Source organism: Apus apus, chromosome W, assembly GCF_020740795.1.
Source record: "Apus apus isolate bApuApu2 chromosome W, bApuApu2.pri.cur, whole genome shotgun sequence".
NCBI lineage: Eukaryota > Metazoa > Chordata > Aves > Apodiformes > Apodidae > Apus > Apus apus.
Genome location: NC_067311.1, coordinates 2494250 through 2521555, shown reverse-complemented (window position 1 = coordinate 2521555; position 27306 = coordinate 2494250). Strand labels below are relative to the sequence as shown.

The following is a 27306-nucleotide window of genomic DNA, read 5'->3' as shown; positions in this document are numbered from 1 at the left end:
CACAAACGGGTACCCTTTTAGTCCAACCCTGCACAGCTTTCACCACATCTGACAGGCAGACCAGGGGACTCTAACCCTCTCCCAAACCAAATAGAGACCGGGGGACTCTAACCTCCTTCCAAACCAAATAAGAAGTGTCTTACCAATTCCAGGGAACATCACAAAGAGCCTCACAGATCAGGGATCAATGGGTATCCCCAAGAATTTCCTCAGTGCCAGCTGGAACCAATCAGGTCCCCAACTCCTTATCTTAATTAGGCCAAACTAGACCTGATCAGGCCCAAACACACACATTTCCCCCCCCCCCCCCCAAATAATCAAAAGCAACTCAAATCAGTAACACCAACAGCTACATGCCCTTCTTTCCTGTAAAGGCAAGTACTTTGGAACAGGAAAAACTGCTTTTCTTTTTAGTATAAATGATCTTTATATCTTAATGGCATAGTTTTTAAACTAAATTCTACAGCTTATTGTTAATTGCACTGCAGTATCAGCTTTATGAATTTTATAATGCACTACCAATGTTCTACCTTTCCTTACTACAATTACTCTGATGGTACTTTTTCCTCATGTGTGAGCTAGCAAAACTGTATATTGAGACTGGGAAATTAGACAGAACTATGTGTGATACCACACTTACAAAAAAAGTGAGCTACATTTAGCCCATAGACAGGGAAAAACTGTAGCAGTTGCTCCATGACATGATGCCCCTCTGCAGCTGAGAAGATGAATTCGGAGAGAGAAACCCACAGGTTAAAGCAAAAAATGATTTAATGAAGTAACAAAATTAATACAAACACCAACATGAAGTATACAAGCTTATAATCAGCCTAGCACTCATACACAACAGAAAGACCAGGGAAATAACAAGAGGAACCACCCATGTTAAACAAACTTCCTCCTTTTATAATGAGCATGATGTAAGTGGTATGAGATACACCTGTTAGTCAGCTTGGGTCAGCTGCCCTGACTTTAACCCACAGCTGACTCAGGCCTACTAATGGCTTGCCCTCCATAGCTGGCCTATGATTCTGTTCCTGTGAAACCAGAATATGAACATAAGGAATATTTTTGTATTTGATAATTTTGTAGGTACAGGCCTATGCAGAAAGTGGATGGAGTTGCAGATGGTTTCACAGGAAGTGGGCAACAGACAGGCACATCCGCTGAACAAACTATAATTGCCCAAAGTCAACATCATCAACAGTTTTTAGGTATGAAAATGTATTACACTGCTGTATAAATAAAATAAACCCCATTATAGCCATGAAATCAAGTCGTACAAATATAATAATTATTTTGGTTATGTTGCCCTGTTTAAAACTCTCACTGATAACAGAACAAAAGGATACTCATAGAAGCTATGTGTTCTATATTGTAAGACTTATGCAATATTTACTCTGCACCGTGCAGATATAAAAGAAAAAATGTGCAAAATCTACTTGTATTATAGATTTAAAATATATTGCAATGCAATTGTGATGAAGCATTTTATACAAAAATGCATACTGAATATCTTGCCCTAAAAGCTCATGGCTTCACAATTTTTTTAATATGCATATAAACTGGGATTATATTTTTGCACTGCAGTTGTGTTGCTCATTGACAAGAAGGTGTATTGAGTTTGTGCTGCAATGTTATAAATTGAAAGAGCCAAATAGTTGAAACCAGAAACCCAAGGTTCTTGTTTAAAAATGTGCATTTTGTCCATTCCTTGATGTTCCTAAACATATTGATTTCTCAGTTGTGGAAGCAAATGGTAATTTAGTAATTTGCTAATGTAAAAAAGCTTATTAAATGTGTTATTGCAATAATTGTATGATTCGTTTTGAGTTCATATATTGAAATTTTGAAGCACCACATTCTTTGGCCTAACCTTGCTGTTACTGAAATAATTGGGAACCTTTGGCTATAGTTCAAATGGTTTTGAATTTTCCCTTCCACTGCTCCTCCAGTTGACAGTGAATTTTTCCCATCATACTACTGTATCTCTTGGAAAAATCTATGAGAAATAGTAAAAGCACATGTTGGCTACAGTTGAAAGTCTTGTAAATTTCAAATAAATATATCCTGCTGAGTCTACTAAGCTGTAACATGCAAGATGCAAAAACTATTCGGTTGATCAGCTTCATCCTGTCATAATCAGAAATTTTGTCTTAATTTTTTTATATACACGTGCAATATGTATGTGAAACCATTTTTATCTGTTATCTATCAAGAATAATTTAACATCTTTTGCTTTAAAAATAGCTAGCTGGTTTGTTCACAATTTTATTGCAACTTTAAAATATATTAAGTATGAAAGACATTCCTCTTTAGGCATTATGACCTTCTAGACTTTATTTCCTTACATCATCTTTAAATGTTTTTTTCAAACTGTAGTTGGCACCATTCACAATAGCTTGCTTCTGTTATGTTGTCATGGAAACAGATGCATCTCGAGTACTTCCAGAGTTTGGAGAAATTGAAATATCTTCTCTGCCAGATGGTACTACACTTGAGGACATAAAATCACTGCAAAGTCTTTATCGAGAGCACTGTGAGGTAAGAGAAAAGAAGCATTTCACATAAATTCTCATTATTTGAAAAATTTGTGTCTTCTAGTGAGAAGCAGTAAAACACATCACAAAACACATTACAGCCAGCCTACTTGTATCTAATGTGCTCCTCAAATATTTTGCTTATTCCATTGGAAAAGACATTTGCAAAAAGACTTCTCTGGAATTTCTCTCTTTAGAGGGAAAGAAAATAACGTATAATAGAATATTGATACTGGAATGTAATAATGTGTTGGTTTTGAGGATTTTTGATAAATTATACCTTAGATAATATATAGACAGAGTTTTGATTTTGTTTCTAGGAGTTTAAATCAGATTAAATTGTTATTTCTAATGTTTATGTTAAAAACAAGCTCACTTTTTTCTTCAAGTTCTAAAGAAGCAGGATGTTTAAGAACTTAAGACCATATTTCATATTGAATAATATGCTTTGAAATTATTGTTGAAGGTGCTTTAAAACTTATAATGAAACAAAATTCATGAAATAGCAGGTTTCCTTTGTGTTCATAATACCGTTAAAAGTTCTGTTTAGGTGAATTCACCCGATATATGTGCTTAGGCAATTTTCTGGAGGCTTCCTAGTACCTGGCCTGATCTGAGTCTCTGTCCATGCTAGTATGGACAGTTGGAAAATTTCTTGCTAAAAAGTTATTTAAAAAGATATTATGATTATTTATAAACATGCATTTTACTTTTTATTTTTCTTTTTTTTTTTTCAAAATGACCAAGGGGGAGCTATACTCATGGGAGGAGCTGAGGAGGGGGGGGTGGTGAGGTTAGAGGTCAATCTGCATTGTTTTGTATTTTTTCAGGCAATAGTGGATGTTGTTGTGAATCTTCAATTTAGCCTGATAGAAAAATTGTGGCAAACTTTCTGGCGCTATTCTCCCTCTGCTCCAGCTGATGACGCAGCTATTATTGAACTGAGGTCAGTAAATGTCTCTTTTTGTCTACTGTTCACCATCATAATATACAGCAGGAGTAAAATCAAAGAAAGTCTTAGTTTTACATACAGGCTAAGAACCTTTTCTGATATCAGTAGCTTTTCAGGTTAAATTTGTGGTGACTGCTATTTGACATATAGGCTGTTGGTATATGTCAAACTGCAGCCTTGAAATGATTGGATACATCTTCTATTTTTTCCTTTGTTTGGATTACTAAAGTTCAGGTATCTTTTCACAATATACTGTCCAGTTTGTTTAAATTGCAAGGACCATTTTTATCATACCTTTGCATAGTTTATGGGCTGGAGCAGAACTTTGGAGGCCATTTTTCCCCAGTTTCATATGAAGGAGTTAAAGAGTTTCAGTTGGATGTATCAGGGACATTTATAAAGTTTTTATTAAATAATCAATATCAAAGTCCATTGTACTTTTCTTATCTGTATGTAAATGCATTTTCATTTGTTGCATTTATTCACACCAGCAATCTGAGTGAAATAGAAAGTCGACTTCCAAAAGGAAAACTGATTACCCTGTGCAAAAATGAGTCTATTCTGAAATGGATGGGTAATTGTGACCATGTGATGTACCAGGCTTTGGTGGAGATTCTCATTCCTGATGTCCTTAGACCTATTCCTAGTAAGTTAAACACAGATAACATCTTGTAAGACTGTTATTTGTTGTGTTGTGGTTTGTTTTGTTTTATGTGGTGATTTTTTTGTGCCTCACGTGAAACTTGTGGGAATTATTTGGAAGGACGTAAACGTAGCGTGTGTCATCTTTCCCTAATTCTGTTGAGTAGGAAGGTGTACTGGAGTTGATGTAAGGACTGTATTTAAAGAAAAGGAGAGTGGGTACTTCACTGCATTTCGGAAAGTCTCTAGAAGTTTTAAGAATATATGCTTTTGCCACTGCAAATTCTAAGTTTTTATTAATTTTAATCTAAAAATTAGTTGCTTTACATACTGGCTTTAGTCTACCTGACAGCTGTGAATGCACTATGGCCATGAGCCTGAGTCCATTAATGTCAGACAGTCCTTCAGCTGACTTCAGTAGGCTTTAGTTTAAGTTTTACATATAAAAGTTCTAGTTGTTAAAAAAGCAAAATGTATATGCTTTGTCATTTCATTTTTGGATAATTATTATTTATGTATTATCAGTGGCTGCTAAAAATCTTATCAGTTTTGAAACCTATTAAACCAACTAAATATTGCCAAACATTTTAAGTCTTGTTTATTATTCAAGTCTACTATGCTTTCTGTTCTATTTCCAGTATGAAGGACTCATCGGCTGATTCTAGTATTATAGCCAACTGACCATTATCAGGAATAGAGCTTTCTTTTCAAAGTTGATTTTATAGTATCCACCATTGATTTTAAACTGGTTTCCAGGAAGGTTAAATTCCTTCCTAAAACATGTATTGCATGTTTTGCATGTTGTTTTAAATAGTAAAAAGGTATAATAATTACATGTATAAAAATGATATAATATTAAAAAAAAATAAAATAAATATTAGGAACCAACAGGGAAACACCTGTGAAATGCCTCAAAGGAGTTAGGCTGTGTTTCTATAAAAAGGTGACAAGGTTGATAGGCTCACTAAAGTGCCTCTATAGCAATGCATGCAGCATGGGTAACAAACAGTAAAAGATGGAAGCCACTGTGCACCTGGAAAGCTATGATTTAATTGCTGTCACTGATACTTGGACAAATTGCGTTACTGGAGCACTGCACTTGATGGCTATAAACTGTTCAGAAAACACAGGCAAAGAAGGGAGGCAAGAGGGTTGCCCTCTATGTAAAAAAATGGATTGAGTGCACAGAGCTGTCTTTGAAAAACAGCAATGAACATGTTGAGAGCTTATGGGTAAAAATAAGGGAAAAGCCAACAAAGGAAACCTCATGGCTGGTGTATACTACAGGCCACCTCACCAAGGGGAGGATGTCGATGAAGCATTCTTACTCCAACTAGAGGAAGCATCATGCTTGCAGGCTCCGATCCTCCTGGGGAACTTCAGTCACCCTGACACTGGCAATCTCTCTTCCCACATCTCTCAAGCCCCTGAACCTCAAGGCGGGGACTGGGGGAAAGAAGTTCCTCTCATCATAGGAGAAGATCAGGTTAGAAACCATCTGAGGAACCTGAGCATACGCAAGACCGTGGGACCTGATGAGATGCATGCCAGGGTCCTGAAGGAATTGTAGGTCCTGAGGGCTGATGTAGTTGCTAAGCCATTCTCCATGTTATTTGAGCAGTCCTAGCAGTCAGACTACGTCCCCGGTGACTGGAAAAGGGAAACATCACATCCATTTTTTAAAAGGGTAAAAAGGAGGACCACCTTGGAAACTACCGACTACTCAGTTTCACCTCTGTGCCCCGTGAGATCATGGAGCAGATCCTCCTGGAAGATATGTTGAGGCATACAGATGACAGGGAGGTGATTAGAGATGGCCAATATGGCTTCACCAAGGGCAAATCATGCCTAACTAATCTAGTGGCCTTCTATGATGGAGCGACCACATCAGTGGACAAGGGAAGAGCAACTGATGCCCTCTACCTGGACTTCTGTAAGGCCTTTGGCATGGTCCCCCACAACATTCTGGCTGCTAAATTGGAGAGAGATGGGTTTGATGGATGGACTGTTAGATGGATGAGGAACTGGCTGGTTGGCCACATCCAAAGAGTTACAGTCAATGACTCAGTGTCCAAGTGGACACCAGTGATGGGTGGTGTCCCTCAGGAGTCTGTACTAGGACTAGGACTCTTTAATATCTTCATCAACAACACAGACAGTGGGATTGAGTGCACCCTCAGCAAGTTTGCAGATGGCACCAAGCTGAGTGATGCAGCTGATTCCCTAGAGGGAAGGGATGGCATCCAGAGGGACCTTGACAGGCTTGAGGAGTGGGACTGTGCGAACCTCATGAAGTTCAGCAAGGTCAAGGTCCTGCACATGGGTCAGGGCAATCCCCAGTATCAGTACGGACTGTGGATGAATGGATTGAGAGCAGCCCTGCAGAGAAGGACCTGGGGGATACTGGTGGACAAAAAATTGTACATGAGCCAACAATGTGCACTTGCAGCCCAGAAAGCAAATCGCATCCTGGGCTGCAGAAAAGGAAGCATGGCCAGCAGGCAATTCTCCCCCTCTTCTCTGCTGTCATGAGACCCCACCTGGAGTACTGCATCCAGCTCTGTTAGAGCAAGTCCAGAGGAGAGCCATGAAAATTATCAGAGGGCTGGGACACTTCTCCTATGAGGAAAGGCTGTGAGTGTTGGGGTTGTTCAGCCTGGAGAAGAGAAGGCTGCGGGGAGACCTTATTGCAGCCTTGCAATATATAAAGGGAGCAGAGAAAGACTTTTTACCGGGGCCTGTATTGACAGGACAAGGGGCAATGGTTTTAAACTGAAAGAGAGTAGATTTAGATTTAGAGCTCAGGAGCATATCTGAAATGCTTGTACACCAATGCATGCAGTATAAGAAACAAACAGGATGAAGCTTGCTTTGGTTCCCACAACTATGATATCATTGGTATTAGTGAGACTTGGTGGAAAGAGTCCCACGATTGGAGTGCTGGGATGGAGGGCTACAGGCTGTTCAGGAGGGATAGGTAGAGCAGGCGCAGTGGGTGTGTTGTACTACATGTAAAGGAGAGGTTTGATTATACAGCCCTTACAGTTAGTGGTGATGTGGTGGAGAGCCTCTGGGTGAGGGTTCGGGGGATGGAAAACAAAGCAGATGTTGTAGTGGGTGTCTACTACCGTATTGCCCAGCCAGGATGTAAGCACTGATGAGTTATTCTACAGGCAATTAGGAGAAATCTCTGGGTCAGTAGCCCTTGTCCTTGTGGGAGATTCCAACTTCCCAGGCATCAACTGGGAATACCATACTGCTGTGACAAGCAGGTCTGGGAAATTCTTAAAGTTTGTGGGAGATAACTTCTGGTCACAAATACTCTGTGAGCCAACTAGGAAAGATGCCTTCCTAGGCTTGTTGTTTGTGAACAGAGAAGGACTCGTGGGAGATGTGATGGTAGGTGGCTGTCTTGGCCTGTGGCCTGTGGAAATGGTTGAGTTTAACACTTTTAGTGTAATGGGTTGCTACCCTGGACTTCAGGAGAGCAAACTTTAACCTATTCAGGGAGCTACTTAGCAGAGTACCCTGGGAATCTGCTTTGGGGGCTTAGGAGTCCACGAGTGCTGGTCAGTTTTTAAGAAGCACCTTTTAGAAGCACAGGATCAGGCAATTCCATTGTGTCAAAAGTCAAGCAAGCAGGGCAGAAGACCATCTTGGCTGAACAGGGAACTCCTCAATGAACTCAGGCTGAAAAATAAATTGTATGATCTCTGTAAGTGAGGTCAGGCTTTGCAGGAAGATTGCAGAGCTGTGGTTTGTATATGCAGGGAGAAGACACAAAAGGCCAAAGTTCAGAGTTGAAACTGGCCAGTGTTGTGTCAGACAACAAAAAGGCTTTTTGACGTACCTTAACAGCAAGAGGAGGCTTAAGGGAAACATTGGACTGATACTTGTCAAAGATGGTCACCTGACCAAAAGGGATGAAGAGAAAGCAGAGGCATTCAATGCTTTTTTTTTTTTTGCCTCAGTCTTTAATAATATTGATAGACCTTGGGCCGCCCAGTCCCCTGAGTCAGAGGACCATGAGTGTGGGAACAGTGACTTTCCATTTGTGGACACTGAAAATGTAAGTGGCCAGCTCTATCAGCTGAATGTTTACAAGTCCATGGGGCCTGATGGGATTCATCCCAGAGTACTGAAGGAGCCAGAGGATGTTATGGCAGGATCCCTCTTGATCACCTCCCAAAGGTCTTGGGAGTCTGGGGAGGTTCCTGCTGACTGCAAGCTAGCCAACGTTATTCCACTTTACAAGAAGGGCGTGAGGGAAGATCCAGGAAACTACAGACCTGTTAGTCTAACCTCAGTTCCTGGAAAAATATGGAGAAATCATACTGGGTGCTATTGAAAGGACAATCATGAGGCACAGTCAACACGGGTTCTCAAAGGGAAAGTCCTGTCTAACTATTTTGATATCCTTCTGTGATAAGGTCACTCACCTATTGGATGAAGGGAAGGCGGTGGATGTAGTATTTCTGGATTTTAGTAAGACTTTTGATACTGTCCCTCAACAGCATCCTTGGGGATATGTTCTTCAACTGTGAGACGAGCAGGTTCACGGTGTGCTGGGTGAAGAACTGGCTGAAGGACATGGCTCAAAGGGCTGCAATGGTTCAAAGGGCTGTAATGAATGGGGCTATATTTGGCTGGTGACCAGTCACCAGCGGTGTTCCTCAGGGCTCAATTGTAGAGCCAGTTCTGTTCAATATTTTTATCAATTATCTAGATTCAGGAGTTGAATGCACCATTAGCAAGTTTGCTGACGATACCAAATTGGGAGGTGCTGTTGACTGTCTTGAGTGACAAGAGGCCTTGAAGAGGGATCTAGATAGATTGGAGCATTGGGCAATCATCAGCGGCATGAAATTAAACAAGTCCAAATGCTGGATTCTGCACCTGTGACAGAATAATGCCAGGCACAAGTATAAATTGGGAGAGGAGTGGCTGGAGAGCAGCCCTGCAGAAAGGAATCTAGGGGTGCTGGTCAGCAGCAGGCTCAATAAGAGTCAGCAGTGTGCCCTGGCAGCTAAGAGGGGCGCATTAGGAGCAACCTGATCTAGTGAAAGGCGTACCTGCCCATGGCAGGAGGGTTGGACCTTTAAAGGCCCCTTCCAACCCAAACCATATGATGATTGTATGATGAAGATCCAGAGAGCTATGCCCCTTCCAACTACTGATGCTGGGACCCTCACTCACTCCCATAGCTGAAACCACAGGCCCCAAGGTGCCTACACCCCCCAGTCTGACTCAAGTAGCTGGGCACCTAATTTCAGTCACACACACAGAGATCTCACCAGCAGCTGGCACCTGATCCTTGCACCACACATACACAGGGGACAGAGAGTGAGATTCAGCAGAGTGATAGTTAAGAAACAATTTTAAAATAAAATATAAGAAAAAAACATTATTTTTAAGTCTAAATGGCATTTCCTATGTTTCAGTTTGTGCCCATTCCCTCTTGTCCTGTCGCTGGGCACCACTGAGAAGGGTTTGGTTCCATCTTCAATACACCCTCCCTCTACTGGGTATTTATATACACTAATAAGGTTCCCCCCTGAGCCTCCCATTCTCCAGGCTAAATGATCCCAGCTCTCTCAACATCTCCTCCTATGGGAGATGCTTTGATCCCTTCATCGCTGCAGTGGCTCTTCACTGGACTTGCTACATTATGTCCATGCCTTTCTTGTACCAGGGAGCCCAGAACCGAACATAGTACTCCAGTGTGGCCTCATCAGTGCTGAGTAGAGAGAAAGGATCACCTCCCTCAGTCTCCTGTCAACACTATTCCTAATGCAGCCCAGGATACCATTGGCCTCCTTTGCTGCAAGGGCACATTACTGGCTCACATTCAGCTTGTTGTCCACCAGGACCCCCATGTCCTTCTCTGCAAAGCTGCTTTTCCACCAGTCAGCCCCTAGCCTGTACTGGTGCATCGTGTTATTCCTCCCCAGGGGAAGGACTTGGCATTTCCCTTTGTTGGACTGTGTGAGGTTCCGGTCTGCCCATTTCTCCAAACTGTTGAGGTCCCTCTGAATGGCACAACAGCCATCTGGTCTATCAACCGCTCCTTCCAATTCCATATCATCTGCAAACTTGCTAAGGGTGCACTCTGTCACATCATCCAGGTCATTAATGAATTTGTTAAACAGTATTGGCCTGAGGATCAGCCCTGGGAGCACCACTAGAGGTTGGCCTCCAGCTAGACTTTATGCTTCTGATCACAACTGTCTGGGCCTGGCAGTTCAGCCAGTTTTTAGTCCACCTCACTGTTCACTTATTTAACCAGTACTTTGTCAGCTTGTCTATGAGGATGTTATGGGAGACAGCGTCAAAAGCCCTGCTGAAGTCAAGATAAACAGCATCTGCTGCTCTCCCCTCCTCCACCACTCATTGTAGAAGGCTTATCATATTGGTCAGGCATGATTTCCCATTCCTAAGTCCATGCTGATTCCTACCAAGCACCTTCTTTGGAAATGGCTTCCAGGATTATTTTCTCCATCACCTTCCCAGGAATAGAGGTGAGGCTGATCAGCCTGTAGTTCCCCAGATCCTCCTTCTTGCCCTCCTTGAAGACTGGAGTGTCATTTGCTTTCTTCCAGTCCTCAGGAACCTCCCCTGATCACCATGACCATTCAAAGATAATTGAGAGTGGCCTCACAATGACATCAACCAGCTCCCTCAGTACTCATGAGTGCATCTCATCAAGTCCCATGGACTTGTGCCTCTTCACTTTATTTAAATGTTTCCCTAACTGGGTCCTCCTCCATTGAGGAGAATGATTACACGAAACTGGGAAGAGCAGCTGATACATCACAGGGTTGTGCTGTCATCCAGAGTGATCTCGACAAGATGGAGAAATGGGCTGATAGGAACCTCATGCAGTTCAACAAGGGGAAGTGCAAAGTCCTACCCCTGGGGAGGAACAACCCCATGCACCAGTACATGCCAGGGGAGACAGCCAGCTGGAAAGCAGCTTTGCAGAAAAGGATCTGCGGGCCCTGGTGGACACCAAGTTGAACATGAGCCAGCAGTGTGCCCCTGCTGCAAAAAGGGCTAATGGTATTCTGGGCTGCATTAGGCAAAGTATTGCCAGTAGGTCCAGGTAGGTGATCCTTCCCCTTTATCAAGTTGAGTACTGTGTACCTGGAGTCCTGTGTCCAGTTCTGGGCTCCCCAGTACAAGAGAGACTGGAGAGAGTCCAATGAAGGGCTCTGAATTGGCACTGCTTAACTGTCCTCAAGGTGAAAAAAATTATCCTATCAAGTCAGGACCTCTCTTTTTTCAGTTTATGCCCAGTGTCTATCACCCTCCTGCCATGCATCACTGTGAAGGGTCTGACTCCGTCTCCTTGATATCTTGTAGGTATTGAAAGGCTGCTATTAGGTCCCCTCTAAACTTTCTCTTTTCTAGGCTGAACAAACCTAGTTTCCTCAGCCTCTCCTGATAAGTTATTTGTTCCGGCCCCCTGACCATGTCAGTGGCCCTCTACTGAACTTCCTCCAGTTTATCAACATCCTTCTTGTATTGGGAGGGTTCTGAACCTAGACTGGATAAGTCTCTGAGCCAATAAATGCAGTAGATCTCAATGTGGAATATTTAAATACTGAGGATGCGAAAGGTTTCAAGAGAGGCACCTTGCCATCTTTTTAATTTTATTTTTATCCTTTAATGTTTAGGTGCCTTGACTCAAGCCATTCGCAATTTTGCAAAAAGCCTTGAAGGTTGGCTTTCCAGTGCCATGAATAATATTCCACAGAGAATGATGCAAACCAAGGTAAACAAATTTTACAGCAGTTTCCTTCACTTTATGCAACTGTACGCTAGATGTCATTTAAGATCTAAAAGTAGCAGCATCTTAACTTTTATGCTAAATGTCATATTTAGGTTGAACTTCAAACATAAAACATGGGATTGGAAATAACTTTGTTTTGTCAAAAAAAATTAATAGGAAAAACTGTATTAGTTCCATTATATGTGAATTGCAATATCTGAGGGCTCATAAATTAATGCAGCTATTTTAAAATTAAAATTGGCAAAACAGAAGACCTGCTCATAAGTACAATGTGTTAAGATAAATTAATTTCTTCATAGGTTGCTGCTGTAAGTGCCTTTGCCCAGACTTTGAGAAGATATACATCTCTTAATCATCTGGCTCAGGCAGCTCGGGCTGTGCTTCAGAACACTTCTCAGATCAACCAGATGCTCAGTGATCTCAACCGTGTTGATTTTGCCAATGTACAGGTAAACTGTGGCTTAAAAAAAAATGTTTTTTCCCCCCAAAATTGTTATTGTTAGTTCTTACTGTTCCATCAAGAAAGCAAAGTGGGAACATTTTGCTGATTTTTAAACATGCAGTGATTCAGTTGAAACTTTCCAGCTTATACTTTGGCTGTAAGGAAAATAAAATCTCAGAACCATTATGTTTCCATTTTCTCTGAAGGCTTCTTATCTTTCAGACCACACATTCTGCCAATTTTTATTTAATGCAGATGACAGTGTAGAGTACGTGTGTTCTTATAATGAACAGCATGACCAATGCCTGAAGATGAAATTTTGGATAGTAGCATAACTTCTGATCTTCCTTTAAAAAATATGGATCATACAGCACTATTCCTAGTACAGATTGTTTCATTACATTTATTTTTATTTCAAAGACAATATCATCAATATACTTTCTTTAATTGTATTTACATTTCCAACTTTTCCTAAGTAACTGGTTAGAAGTAGTTTCCAGTTATCTGTAAAAGAGCAATTTATTATTTTTCATTAGGTTTAGAAAAAGGTTTCCCCCTTTTACCTCTTTCTTCTCCTTGGAAGAAACAACATTTTTTTTTCTCCTGTTGCTCAACTAACTGACGTGGCCCAGACAAACCTTTTAACACATTTTATCTTAACAGAAGTTCAGAAGTTCACTAGCAACAGTCAAATTCTTTTTGCTTCTTGCAAAGACTTTTGAATAAATAAAATTTGTCACAGATATAGTTATATTGCATAATGGTGTGTAAACTGCCTAAGATTTAGTATGTGACCAAATATATGGTATATTAAATATTGTTCTGTGGTAAAATATAGGGTCTATGAGTGTTGAGATGTTAACTTGGCCTGTGATAGCTAGAGTTTACAAATATGGCCTATATTAAACCAATATTAGTTTTCTCTAAGTTCCATTTAACAGAAGTGTCCTATTGGTCTTATTGAAACGTAAAAATGTAACGTAATCACATTCCACAATACTGTGAATTACTCATTATTGTACATGGACTGTGTTTGTCTAATTGTGTGCTATTTACATTACTCATTAAGCAATATATTGCAGACTATGGATAAACACAACAACCCTTTTTTGCCTATAAAACAAAAGATTTTATTTTTAAGTGAGGTGATTAAAAATGTAAGAGAAATTGTCTTAACTCCTTCAAAGCAATAAGAACCATGGTACTTTGGTTTCTTGGTTCCTCTTTATTTCTTATTCTCTCAACTTCCATTTTATTACCCTTTCCACTTCTTGTTCCTGTAGTCCCAAGCCTGAAAATTCCTGAACTTTCTACTAGAAAAATTATGAATGAGAGAAGTTGAAAATTCTTTCAAGAAAATTAATAGGGAACATTGCAATGCATTTGTGTTTTTTCCATTGTGCTTTTGTGTGTATGCATGTGGGAAGGGACAACTCTCCACTGCCAACTCTCCACCAGAACACCTCTGTGCCAGGACAACTCTCCGCAGATCGGCAGATGACACAGGGCTGTGCCGATGTCCCGGCATAGAGATGTCCCATGGAGAACGGGTGGCGGAGAGTTGTCCTAGACCCTGTGTGTGCTTCATTTGATGCCTATTATTATACTTTGGGTTCCTTACTCTCATTTTCTTCCAATTAAATTGAAAGAGACATGGAAATAAAAATGCTCATTAGTCTGCCTAATAAGTGTATTTCATCCTTTTCGTTTAATTGTTCAATCTTTAAGAATAGTTTACATTTTGTGTTTTGCTTTCATATTTGCCATGTATTGTAACAGGAACAGGCTTCCTGGGTGTGTCAGTGTGATGACAATATGGTTCAAAGACTAGAAACAGATTTCAAGATGACTCTTCAGCAGCAGAGTACTCTGGAGCAGTGGGCTGCCTGGCTTGATAATGTAATGATGCAAGCACTGAAACCATATGAAGGAAGACCCAGCTTTCCTAAAGCAGCACGGCAATTTCTTTTAAAGTGGTCTTTCTACAGGTAGTTCTTCATAGTCTTCTACATTATTTTAGCTATTTTATTAATTGCTGATCTGTATGCTGTAATAATTAATATCAGATAATATTTCCCAATAAATTGACACACCCCAAAAAAAAAGGTTAGTGTTGTTAACATTAAAGACAGGGCTATGTGCAACTAAGCAGTGGCTGAAATGATCTTTGTATATTATTTTAGATTGAATAGCTATACAATTTTAAAGCAAATGTTCTTAATACTATTTATTAAAATACCCTGGCTTCTATTTTTATTATGTAGGGGAAACAAAATATATTTTAACGTCTAAAAAGAACATCAAGACAAATATTCCATATCATCTGCTACTGTATCAGTCATCATAGTAAAGATAGAGTTTTTTTCAAAATGGTACATTGTAGCATCTACTTTCTGAGTGTTTCATATGGATGTTTTCATCAACAATCTGTTTTTTATATTATAAGGTACACACAAAACTTATTTCAATTTTACAAGTTTAAAAATCATACCAATCATAGAATCATTAAGGTTGGAAGGGACCTTAAAGATCATCAAGTTCCAACCCCCTGCCATGAGCAAGGAACCCTACCACTAGACCAGGTTGCACAAAACTTCGTCCAACCTGTCCATAAAAACCTCCAGGGACGGGGCATCAACAACATCCCTGAGCAACCCATTCCAGTTCCTCACCATCCTTATAGTGAAGAATTTCTTCCTAATATCTAACCTAAATCTCCCCTCTCACAGCTTAAAACCATTACCCCTTGTCCTATCACTATCTTCTCTGATGAAAAGCCCCTCCCCAGCTTTCCTGTAGGCTCCCTTCAAGTACTGGAATTAAAATCTTTGAACTAGAAATGTGAGCACAACAGACACAATATTTTGAACGACTACTTTGTTTAAAATGAAAAAAAATTAATACAATTTTAACAAAGAACTTCCTTCCACTAAGGTCAGTATAGAGTGTGAAGAGTTGTCTCTAAAGAATAGCCATGAGCAAGTCAAAAGCTTATGGGTATGAATTAGGGATCGGGACAACAAAGGGAGTCTTGTGGTTGGAGTCTACTACAGGCCTCCCGATCAAGTGGAGCCTATCAATGAAGCCTTCTTACTCCAGCTCGAGGAAACATTGCGATCACAGGCTCTCATCCTGCTGGGGGTTTTCAACCACCCCGACATCTGCTAGAAAAGTAGCATAGCAAGCTGTAGGCAATCCAGGAGACTCCTGGAGTGCCTCGATGACAACTTCTTAAGACAAGAAATTGACAGCCCTACCCAAGGGGATGTGTTATTAGACCTGATGGTCACAAATGCATGTGAACTCATCAGGGGTGTCAGAACTGAAGGCAGCCTGGGCTGCAGTGATCATGCACTAGTGCAGTTCACTGTCCTAAGGGGTATGAGGCAGATGAAAAGCATAGTCAGGACTCTACATTTTAGGAAAGCAAACTCAGGGACAAGGGAGCAGAACAGAGCTGGCAGATCTTTAAGGATGCTTTCCATAGAGCGCAAGAGAACTCAGTCCCCAGGTGTAGGAAATTGGGCAAGGAAGGCAAGAGACCAGCATGGCTGAGTCAAGACCTGCTGGTCAAACTAAAAGGCAAGATGGAACTACACAGGCAGTGGAAGTGGGGACAGGTATGATGGGAAGAGTATAGGGACATTACCCATTTGTGTAGGGACAAGGTCAGGAAGGCCAAGGCGCAGCTGGAGCTGAACTTGGCAAGGGCTGTAAAGAAAAACAAGGGCTTCTACAGGTATGTAAACCAGAAAAGGAAGGTTAAAGAAAGCGTACCCCCCAGATGAGCAACTAGTAACAACAGACAAGGAGAAGGCTGAGATTCTCAACAACTTTTTTTGCCTGAGTCTTCACTGGCAACCCCTCTCCTCACGGCTCTCAAGTTGATGGCCCACAGGATGGAGACCAGGGAGACAAAGTCCCTCGCACTGTAAGCGAAGACAAGGTTTGCGACCATCTGAGGAAACCTGAACATACACAAGTCCACAGGACCTGATGAGATGCATCCCACATTCCTGAAGGAATTGGCCAAGCCACTCTCCACAATATTTTAAAAGTCATGGCAGTCAGGTGAAGTCCCTAGTGACTGGAAGAAAGAAAACATTACGCCCATTTTTAAAAAGGGTAGAAAGGAGGACCCTGGGAACTATCGACCTGTCAGCCTCACCTCTGTGCCTGGGAAGATCATGGAACAGATCCTCCTAGAAGCTCTGACAAGGCACATGGGGGACAGGGAAATGATTCAGGACAGTCAGCATGGCTTTACTAGGGGCAAATCCTACCTGACCAACCTACTGGCTTTCTACAATGCATCAGTGGACAAGGGAAGACCTATAGATGTTATCTATCTGGACTTCTGCAAGGCCTTTGACACGATCCCCCACAACATCCTTCTCTGTAAGTTGAAGAGATATGCGTTTGATGGGTGGACTGTTCAGTGGATAAGGAATTGGCTGGATGGTCGCATCCAGAGGGTAGTGATCAATGGCTCAATATCCAGATGGAAAACGGTTACAGGTGGTGTCCCTCAGGGGTCTGTACTGGGACCAGTGTTGTTTAATATCTTCATTAATGATATTGACAATGGCATTGAGAGCACCCTCAGCAAGTTTGCCAATGACACCAAGCTGGGCGGTGCGGTCAATATGCCAGAGGGTCAGGATGTCATCCAGAGGGACCTGGACAAGCTGGAGAAGTGGGCCCAGGTGAACCTCATGAGGTTCAAGAAGGCCAAGTACAGGGTCCTGCACCTGTGCCAGGATAACCAGAGATATCAATACAGGCTGGAGGAAGACATGCTCGATAGCAGCCCTTTGGAAAAAGACCTGGGGCTACTAGTGGATCAAAAGCTGGACATGAGCCACCAATGTGCAATTGCAGCCCAGAAGGCCAACCGCTGGGAAGACCACACAGCCAGGCAGGTACAGTCCAGGAGGTTCCTCCAGTGCATTGACTCAGGTGGTGGAGGAACCAACAAGGAGAGGTGTACTACTAGACCTAGTATTGAAAAACAAATAGGGACTGATAGAAGACATTAAGGTTGGAGGCAGCCTTGGTTGTAGTGACCATGAGATGGTAGAGTTCAGAATCAAGTGCAGCAGGTACCAAGCATCTAGCAGGGTAAAAAACCTGGATTTCAGAAGAGCTAACTTTGGCATTTTCAAGGAACTGCTTGGAGAAAACCAATGGGATAGTGTACTGGAAGGAAAGGGGTCCAAAGGAGATGGTTAATATTCAAGCACCACCTCATCCAAGCTCAAGATCAGAGTGTCCCAAAGAGTAAGAAATCAAGTAAGAGAGCCAGGAGGCCTGCATGGTTGAACAGGGAACTTCTGAACAAACTTAAGTGGAAGAAAGAAGTTTATAGATCATGGAAGAAGGGGCTGACCACTTGGGAAGAATACAAGAATGTGGTCAGAGGGTGTAGGAATGCAACAAGGAAAGCTAAGGCCTCCTTAGAATTAAAACTGGCAAGGGAAGTCAAGGACAACAAGAAAGGCTTCTTCAAGTACATTGGAGGTAAAAGGAAAACCAGAGGAAATGTGGGCCCACTGCTGAATGAAGAGGGTGCCCTGGTGACTGAGGATACGGAGAAGGCGGAGTTACTTAATGCCTTCTTTGCCTCGGTCTTTACCACTAAGGCTGACCCTCAGGATTCCCAAGACTTCCAGACCACAGAAGAAGTCAGGAGTGAGGAAGACTTCACCTTGACTGAAGAAGATTGGGTTAAAGATCAGTTAAGGAAACTGGACAGACATCTACAAATCCATGGGCCCTGATGGGATGCACCCATGTGTGCTGAGTGAGCTGGCAGAAGTCATCACTAGACTGCTCTCCATCATCTTTGAAAAGTCCTGGAAAATGGGAGAGGTGCCTGAGGACTGTAACTCCAGTCTTCAAGAAGGGCAAAAAACAGGACCTGGGTAACTACAGACTGGTCAGCTTCACCTCCATCCCTGGAAAGATGATGGAGCAGCTCATTCTGGGGGTCATTTCTAAGCACATGGAAGAAAAGAAGGTTATCAGGAGTAGCCAGCATGGATTAACCAAGGGAAAAGCATGTCTGACTAATCTGATAGCCTTCTATGATGATGTGACAGAATGGATAGATGCAGGGAGAACAGTGGATGTTGTCTTCCTCGACTTTAGCAAGGCTTTTGACACTGTCTCCCATAACATCCTTGTGGATAAGCTCAGGAAGTGTGAGTTGGAAGAGTGGACAGCGAGATGGATCAAGAACTGGCTAAACAATAGAGCCCAGAGGGTTGTGATCAATGGTGCAGAGTCCAGCTGGAGACCTGTGACTAGTGGTGTTCCCTGGGGATCAGTACTTGGCCCAGTCTTATTCAACATCTTCATTGATGACCTGGATGAGGGGATGGAGTATATCCTCAGCAAGTTTGCTGATGATACGAAGCTGGGAGGACTGGCTGATACACCTGAAGGCTGTGCAGCCATTCAGCGAGATCGAGACAGACTGGAGAGCTGGGCAAAGAGGAACCTAATGAGGTTCAACAAAAATAAGTGTAGAGTCCTGCACCTGGGGAGAAAAAACACCATGCACCGATATAGTTTAGGGGTTGACCTGCTAGAAAGCAGCCCCATGGAGAAGGACCTTGGGGTCCTGGTGGACACCAAGTTACCCATGGGACAGCAATGTGCCCTTGTGGCCAAGAGAGCCAATAGTGTCTTGGGATGTGAGTGTGATGGAGCACTGGAACAGGCTGCCCAGAGAGGTTGTGGGGTCTCCTTCTCTGGAGACTTTCAAGACCCATCTGGATGCATTCCTGTGTGATCTGCCCTAGGTGTTCCTGCTGCAGCAGGAGGGTTGGACTTGATGATCTTCAGAGGTCCTTTCCAACCCTTGTGATTCTGTGATTCTATGATCCTGGGCTGCATCAAAAGAAGTGTGGCCAGCAAATCAAGAGTGGTGATTCTGCTCCTCTACTCTGCCCTGGTGTGAACTCACCTGGAGTACTGCGTCCAGCTCTGGAGCCACCAACACAAGAAGGATGTGGACCTGCTGGAGCACGTCCAGAGGAGGGCAACAAAAATTATCAGAGGTCTGGATCACCTCTCTTATGAAGATAGGCTGAGGAAGTTGGGATTGTTCAGCCTGTAGAAGACTCTGGGGGGACCTTATAGCAGCCTTCCAATACCTGAAAGGGGCCTATAAGAAGTCAAGGGAAAGACCTGTTCACTAGGGCATGCAACGATAGGACAAGGGGTAATGATTTCGAGCTACAGAAGGGTAGATTTAGGTTGGACATCAGGAAAAAGTTCTTTAAGATGAGGGTGGTGAATCACTGGAACACGTTGTCTAGAGGTGGTTGAGGCCCCATCCCTGGAGACATTCAAGGTCTGGCTTGATGGGGCTCTAAGCAATCTGTTCTAGTTGGAGATGTCCCTGCTTACTGTAGGCATGTTGGACTAGATGACCTTTAGAGGTCCCTTTCAGCCTAAGACATTCTCTGATTCTATGGTTTACATGTGCTTATATATTGGTAATTGTGCATATACTAAAACAAAAAGCTTCCTGTCTTGTTTAATATTTTGCTTCTGTTTGTGTAATGTGGTCTCAACCATGTTTTCAGAAAAAGGGAAGAGGCAAATAGGCAAATAATTGTCTTTCCCAGACATTTATTTCTGAAGACACCATAAATCAGCTGTTTGTGGATAGTATTACTTTTACAAATATTAATCTTGAAGTGCATATTCCATATTAATAAATTATTAAAGTATTGTGATGCCTTTTTTTCTTTCCCCCCCCCCATATTTAAATAGCTCAATGGTGATTCGAGATTTAACCTTACGCAGTGCTGCTAGCTTTGGCTCTTTTCATCTGATCCGCTTGCTTTATGATGAGTACATGTTTTACTTAGTAGAACATCGTGTTGCTCAGGCAACAGGAGAGACACCTATCGCCGTTATGGGAGAGGTAAGATAATATGCAAGACAATGGATTGGTGTATTTAGTGATCAATTTAGATATGCATCTACAATTTTTTTTATGTTTACATGGAGCTATGAGATATTTTTGTAATATAACTATTGCAGATGGAGTTGCAAATACATTGGCATCTTCAAATTTGGGTTATATACCTTAATCCATGTTTCCTTGGCTGATTGTTTTTCAGAGTTCTAAAACCACAATGACTTCTAACACTGATTGCAAATGAGCTTGCTCAAAAAAAAAAAAAGTAGATCAATCTACTAGGTAGAAACCTACTTTTGAGTTCTGGAAAACAAAATAGTTTTTCTCAAAATAATAAAGAAAGGAAATAATAAAAAAATTGCTTTCAGGGATACTTTTGCACGTATTTACACATACTTAAAATTCCAATACAAATGTTTACACAAATGAGTAGTCCCATTGACTTCAGAAGAGTGGCTCTTTTGCTTCACTGGTACTATTCACGTGTATTGGTTGTATGTGGCAAGGTTTGGGAGGGAAAGGAAGGACTGCAGGGTGGGGGCTGCAGGGGTGGCCTCTGTAGGAAAATGTAAGGGACTGCTCTGTGCCAAACACAGCCAGTGCAAGCTAGCTTGGCAACGGACCCATCACAGGCCAAAGCTGAGCCAAACAGCAAAGTTTTGGGTGCCTCTGTGAAAATATATTTAAGAAAGGGCAGAAAACACCAGACAGGCACAGGAGGAGGGAATAAAAGAGAGTGAGAAACAGCAGAGGGAACACCAACGTCAGACCAGTAGAACATGCTCCGTGGTGGAACAGATATTCCCTGCAGCCTGTAGAGAACCTCCAGAGCAGAGAAATATTCCCAAAGGAACTGTAGCCTGTGGAGAACCCATGCTGGACCAGAGGAAAAGTGTGAGAAGGAAGGAGTGGCAAAGAAAAAACACTTTTTAGTGACCGCAAGCCCCCCTGCATCACCCATTGCCTCACTGAAGAGACTGAGTGTAACTTGTGACAATAGCACAGGGGGAAGAGAGGAGCTTGTAGTTAAGTTGAGCCTGAGAAAGAGGGTACAAAGATGTTTTTCTTAAGTGTTTAAATGTTTTGTTCTTTTTTGCTTTTGCTTCCTGCTACTCAAATCAGTAATTAAATATGTATTTTAATTGGTAATAAATTAAGTTAAATTCCCCAAGTCAAGTCTATTTTTGCCCATGACAGTAATTGGTAAGTGATCTCCCTGTCTTTATCTTCATCCATGAGCTTTCTCACTTATTTTTTCCCTCATCCCTCTGGATGTGAGGGTGGGGAAGTAAGTGAACGGCTGGATGGGCGCTTGACTTTTAACAAGGGCCAACCGACAACAACACACATGAAATGAAAGAAGCACAAAAGTACTTGCAGGATAGGTAAATAACATATTTTCATGCCAATATTTCAATGTATTTTGTTTAAAATAAACAGAAGTCTCAATTCAGAACCACCATATGTGTCCATGGTATTTGCAAACTGAAGTTTGTTCAGATGAAGATCAGTGACAAGTAGTGTCCCTCAGCGGTTTGTATTAGGACCAGTATTGATTAATATCATAATCAATGACACAGACAGTGAGATTGAGTGCACCCCTCAAGTCTGCAGATGACACAAAGCTGAGTGGTGCGGTTGACATGCCTGAGGGACAGGATGCCACTGAGAGGGACCTGGACAAGCTTGAGAAGTGGGCCCATGTGAACCACATGAGGTTCCACAAGACCAAGTGCAAGGTCCTGCACACGGGTCAGGGCAATTCCCAGTATCATTACAGACTGAGAGATGAAGGGGTTGAGAGCAGCCCTGTGGAGAAGGACTTGGGGGATACTGGTGGATGAAAAGCTGGACATGAGTCAGCAATGTGCGTTTGCAGCCCAGAAAGCCAACCGTATCCTGGGCTACATCCTGTGGACAACAGCTCAAGGGAGGTGATTCTGCCCCCCTACTCCACTCTTGTGTGATCCCACCTGGAGTACTGTGTCCAGCCCTGGAGTCCTCAGCACAAGAAAGACATGGACCTGTTTAAGTGGGTTCAGGAGAGCCATGAAAATGATCAGAGGGCTGGAACGCCTCTCCTATGAAGAAAGGCTGAGAGAGTCGAGGTTGTTCAGCCTGGAGAAGAGATGACTCTGGGAGGACCTTATAGCAGCATTTCAATACTTTAAAGGGAGCCTATAAGAAAGATGGGAAAAAAAAAATTTAGTAGGGTCTGTAGCGATAGGACAAGGAGTAATGGTTTTAAACTAAAAGAGACTAGATTTAGACTAGATATAAGGAAGAAATTTTTTTTTTAAGTGAGGGTGGTAAAATGCTGGCACATGTTGCCCAGAGAGGTGATAGAAACATTCAAGGTCAGATTGGATGGGGCTCTGAGAAACCTGATCTAGTTGAAGATGTCTAGATGAAGGGGTTGGACTAGATGAACTTTAAAGGTCCCTTCCAACCCAAACAGTTCTATGATTTTATGATTTTGTGATTCTATGTTTCTGTGATTAATTTTTTTAACTTGACAATCATTACAGCATGTTTTATCTTACTGATAAGTTGTAAGTCACCTTGCATGACTTGATATATCATTCTTTCCGCAGGTTATATTAAATAGTATAATAAATAATATAAATATATATAGATTTTCATAGAGATGGAAAGTCTTGGCTTAATTTGTAGTTTGATTGATATGACGTTTTAGAAAAAAATATTTGACTGTTTCTGATTAGATATTTGCTATATTTATAGCAAAATATCTCATTCTACAACAAGGTGACCCACCTGGTGGATGAGGGAAGAGCTGTGGACATTATCTATCTGGACTTTAGTAAGGCCTTTGACACTGTCTCCCATGGCATTCTCCTTCAGAAACTTGTGGCGCTGGGCTTGGATAAGTGCATTGTGCGCTGGATAAAAGAATGGTTGGATGGCTGGGCCCAAAGGGTGGTAGTTACTGGAGTTAAATCTGCCTGGTGCTTGGTCACAAGTGGTGTTCCCCAGGGTTCAGTACTGGGGCCTGTTCTCTTTAATATCTTTATTAATGATCTGGATGAGAGGATTGAATACTCCCTCAGTAAGTTTGCAGACAACATCAAGCTAGGTGGGTGTGTTGATCTGCCGGAGGGTAGGGAAGCTCTACAGCAGGACCTAGACAGGTTAGATCAGTGGGCCAAGGTTAATTGTATGGGGTTCAACAAGGCCAAGTGCTGGGTCCTGCACTTGGGTCATAATAACCCCATGGTTAGCTACAGGCTTGGTGATGTGTGGTTGGAAAGCAGCAGGTTGGAAAAGGACCTGGGGGTATTGATTGACAGTCGACTAGATATGAGCCAGCAGTGTGCGCAGGTGGCTAAGAGGGCCAATGGCATCATGACTTATATTAGGAACACTGTGGCCAGCAGGAATAGGGAGGTGATCACCCCCCTGTATTCAGCACTGGTGAGGCCACACCTTGAATACTGTGTTCAGTTCTGGGCTCCTCAGTATAAGAAAGACGCAGAAGTGCTGGAGCATGTCCAGAAAAGGGCAACAAGGCTTGTGAAGGGCCTAGAGCATAAGCCCTATGAGGAGCAGCTGAGGGAGCTGGGGTTTAGTCTGGAGAAGAGGAGGCTGAGGGGATACCTCATTGCTCTTTACAACTACCTGAAAGGAGGTTGGAGTGATGAGGGGGACAGCCTCTTCTCCCTGGTGACATGTGATAGGATCAGAGGGAATGGATGCAAGCTGCACCAGGGGAAGTTTAGGTTAGATATTAGGAAGCATTTTTTCACTGAAAGCATTGTCAGGCATTGGAATAGATTGCCCAGGGAAGTGGTGGAGTCACCATCTCTAGATGCATTTAAATGGCATGTGGACCTGGTGCTTAGGGACATGGTCTAGTGGCAAGCTTGCGCTGTTAGGTCCAGGGCTGGACTGGATGATCTCGGAGGTCTCTTCCAGCCAGGGATATTCTGTGATTCTGTGATTAAAGTTTTGCAAAAGTGTAGTATTGCTACGTTCTTGTTTTCTTGACAGATATGGTATATGTTAAATGCAATGTTTTTGGTGTACTGTGGGACTTCCTATAATGTTTTGGTAAACTTAAGATGGATATGATCTTAGATATGCTATCTAACGCTTTTAGATGTAAGAGAGGAACATGGAAGATATTGTAAATATTCATTGAATGCATGACAACTTGTGTTTCTCTGCATTTACTGACTGGTTGTAATAAAACGGGAAAGACTAAGACTAGCTTGACAAACACTTGAAGCCAGTATAAACTGGCTTTGCACAAAGCACTGTCTCCTCCTCTCCCATCCCCTTAGCTTTGGACATCAATGCTGGCACAAGTACTCAGGCAGTCCTGTGGTTAGCTGGATCAGAGAATTAATTTGTGCAAAATAACCCCATCAATTGTGGGTTTTTTTCTTGGGTCACTTCTGTCACGTGGTTCTTTCATGTCCAGCTGAACACTTAAGGTGTAAAAGGATGGATATGGGGAGGTGAGGAAGGAGTATGTGTGTAGAAACCTGGAAGGGCAGGGCGGCTGCTGCTGCTTCTTATGCTGGTTTAGTGTTCACTGAAGTTTTATCTTTCTGTATTTCTGAAAAGGATTGAATCAGGTATTGTTAGAAATCTATTTATCTAAATTTTTTACTTTCATTTGAGATTCACTCATCAAATTATGCTCTGCTGCTTCTCATTTAAGAGATGGGTAGAAGACTCAGATAAGGAAAGGGAGAAAGGAAGGTTGCATTTTTTACTTGTGAGCAGCTGTTCACTTTGTTTTTTGTATAAGTAAACTAGTTAGCAGAATATGCTGTAATAACCATAAACCCTGTTTTCAGCAGTGCCATTTATTTACCTTACATATAGGTTTGCTACACTATAACTGCCTTTAGTGACACACCTTCTCAGGGGAACTTTTAAAAGAGCTTTTGGTTAAAATATTGCAGTTTAAAATATTGCCTTTTAAAAATGGACACCAGTCATATTTTTTGGCATTCTACATCAGAAATATCTCACTCAAAGTAACAAAGGCCTTGACATAAGTCACCCTAAAAAAAGCAAAACAATATACTTAAGTTTATATTCCATTGTTTTAATTGCTGAGGATTTTTAATTTTAATATTAATTTCCTTAATATGAACATTAATATGATGGAATGGAAAATGAACTGGTATACTGTGGATGTGACTGTAGTTACATGCATGCACTTTCATACTAGCTACAAGCCATTGGAGCATAGTACCAGCTTCATCATAGATAATCTAAAGTCATGTTTGTGTAGGACTGTATTCACACTTAATTGTTTATTTTGCAGTTTGGTGATTTAAATGCTATATCCCCTGGAAATATGGATAAAGGTAAGCTGTCAAATCTCTCAAACATAATTTTATATAGAACTAATGTTTCTCTTGGAGCAATATAGTAAATATAGTAAAGCAGAATCTAAAGCTGTATCATAATTTAAATTATGTGTATATTACTATTTTATGGGTACAATATGCTATACATGATATATAGTATACAATAATAACTAGAATACTCTAGGTTCTTAATATGATTTTTTTTTTTTAATTTTATTATTTGCACAAGGAATTTTCAACATTTCACCCAGAATTTAGTTGTATATCCTGATGAGAGAGTTGAAGGGGATGGACAGTTGGAAAAAGGAAGATATGATGAGCATGTAAATATATCTACATTTGTATTGAATTATGGATTTGATAAGTAAAGATGGTGAAATCGGGTCGAAGCACTTGCCAAATAATTTGCTAATTGTTACTGAAAGAAATAATAAGAAATGAGTTTATGTCCTTTTTGTAGACTGAAGGCTAAATTTGTTCTCCATTCCTACACTGGTTGTATGATTTGGAGTAAGTCAACCTCTCTTCAGTTCAGTTTCCTTATCAGTAAAATGAGATAACATTGGAGAGAGTTCATTACCCTATTTATCTGTAGTATTTATTGACTTTTCCCAATAAAATGTTGAGCTTTTAGTTTCTATTTTACCAGGTTGCTACACTTCCCTGTTTTCATATTTCATGTTATTTGCAAAATAAGGGCCCTTGTATTTAGATTTTTTCCCTTTGTGCCATTTTTTCTTGTTTGTTTTTTTTGTGCAGATGAGGGCAGTGAAGTTGAGAGTGAAATAGAAGAAGAGCTGGATGAAAATGGAGAGCCACAAGCCAAGAGGGAGAAAACAGAACTAAACCAGGCACTTCAGGTGGGCTGCATGCAGCAGCCAGTGCTTGAGAGTGGAGTAGAGCAGAGCCTCCTGAACCCACTTCATAATGAGCACATTGTTACAAATACTCAGACTGTCAGACAGTGCAGTGCTACTGGAAATACATATACTGCAGTCTAATATTGAAGTGCCCCCCCCCCCCACTACATTAGCCCTGTTGATGTTGGACTTAATGTGGCAGGAGGGAGAATAGGTCTGAAAGTTGACTTACCAAATTTTAGCTGTGCTGAACTTTACCTTTCATTAGAGTTGTGAAATGAAATGGGTGTATGCATTTTGTCAGATGTTTAAAGAAAATTGTAAGCAAAATAATTTTACATTGGTTACTCAATATTATGAGTTTTCCTAGTTTCAAGTGTCAAGGAAGATTTTTGCCAAGCTTTTAATGTTAATGCTTTTGTCCTCTTAAAAGAAAATTTATCTTTTTCATAGTTTAAAGATATTTTAATGTTAATTATTTGTCATAATGATTTAATATACATAGGTTTTTAATTAGATGTACTTCTGTGAAATATTAAAATACATACTTTCTTTTACTTATACTGGAGGCATACTCATTTAAGGGCAGATGCATCAAATTTGTTATAAAAGGTGCTTTTCATTGAACAGAACTAGAAGACACTATTTTGATGAAATTGTAAGCATTCAGAGGGTATTTTTATCATAATGTTGGAGGGCTGGGAAGATCTACTGTTTTCTTTCTGTAAGGAAGAAGTGTTTTAGCTGCATTTACAAATGCAGAATGATAGAATTGTAACAATGTGATAATGTGTACT

At 41.4% G+C, this 27306-nt stretch overlaps 1 protein-coding gene across 2 annotated transcripts in view; it reads left to right on the top strand.

Moving 5' to 3' along the window:
- The window catches only part of LOC127395172 (transcription factor RFX3-like), a 149620-nt gene extending 122550 nt beyond the window's left edge, over positions 1 to 27070 (top strand). For both annotated transcript variants that reach the window (XM_051641700.1, XM_051641699.1), the window contains 10 exons: positions 1093 to 1214; positions 2432 to 2544; positions 3371 to 3486; positions 3984 to 4138; positions 11811 to 11908; positions 12226 to 12375; positions 14148 to 14356; positions 20154 to 20307; positions 25604 to 25646; positions 26409 to 27070. In XM_051641700.1, the coding sequence (XP_051497660.1) occupies positions 1093 to 1214; positions 2432 to 2544; positions 3371 to 3486; positions 3984 to 4138; positions 11811 to 11908; positions 12226 to 12375; positions 14148 to 14356; positions 20154 to 20307; positions 25604 to 25646; positions 26409 to 26650 (1402 nt within the window). In that variant the 3' untranslated portion in view covers positions 26651 to 27070. The remainder of the gene's footprint in view (positions 1 to 1092; positions 1215 to 2431; positions 2545 to 3370; positions 3487 to 3983; positions 4139 to 11810; positions 11909 to 12225; positions 12376 to 14147; positions 14357 to 20153; positions 20308 to 25603; positions 25647 to 26408) is intronic.
- The last annotated feature ends 236 nt before the right edge of the window (positions 27071 to 27306 follow it).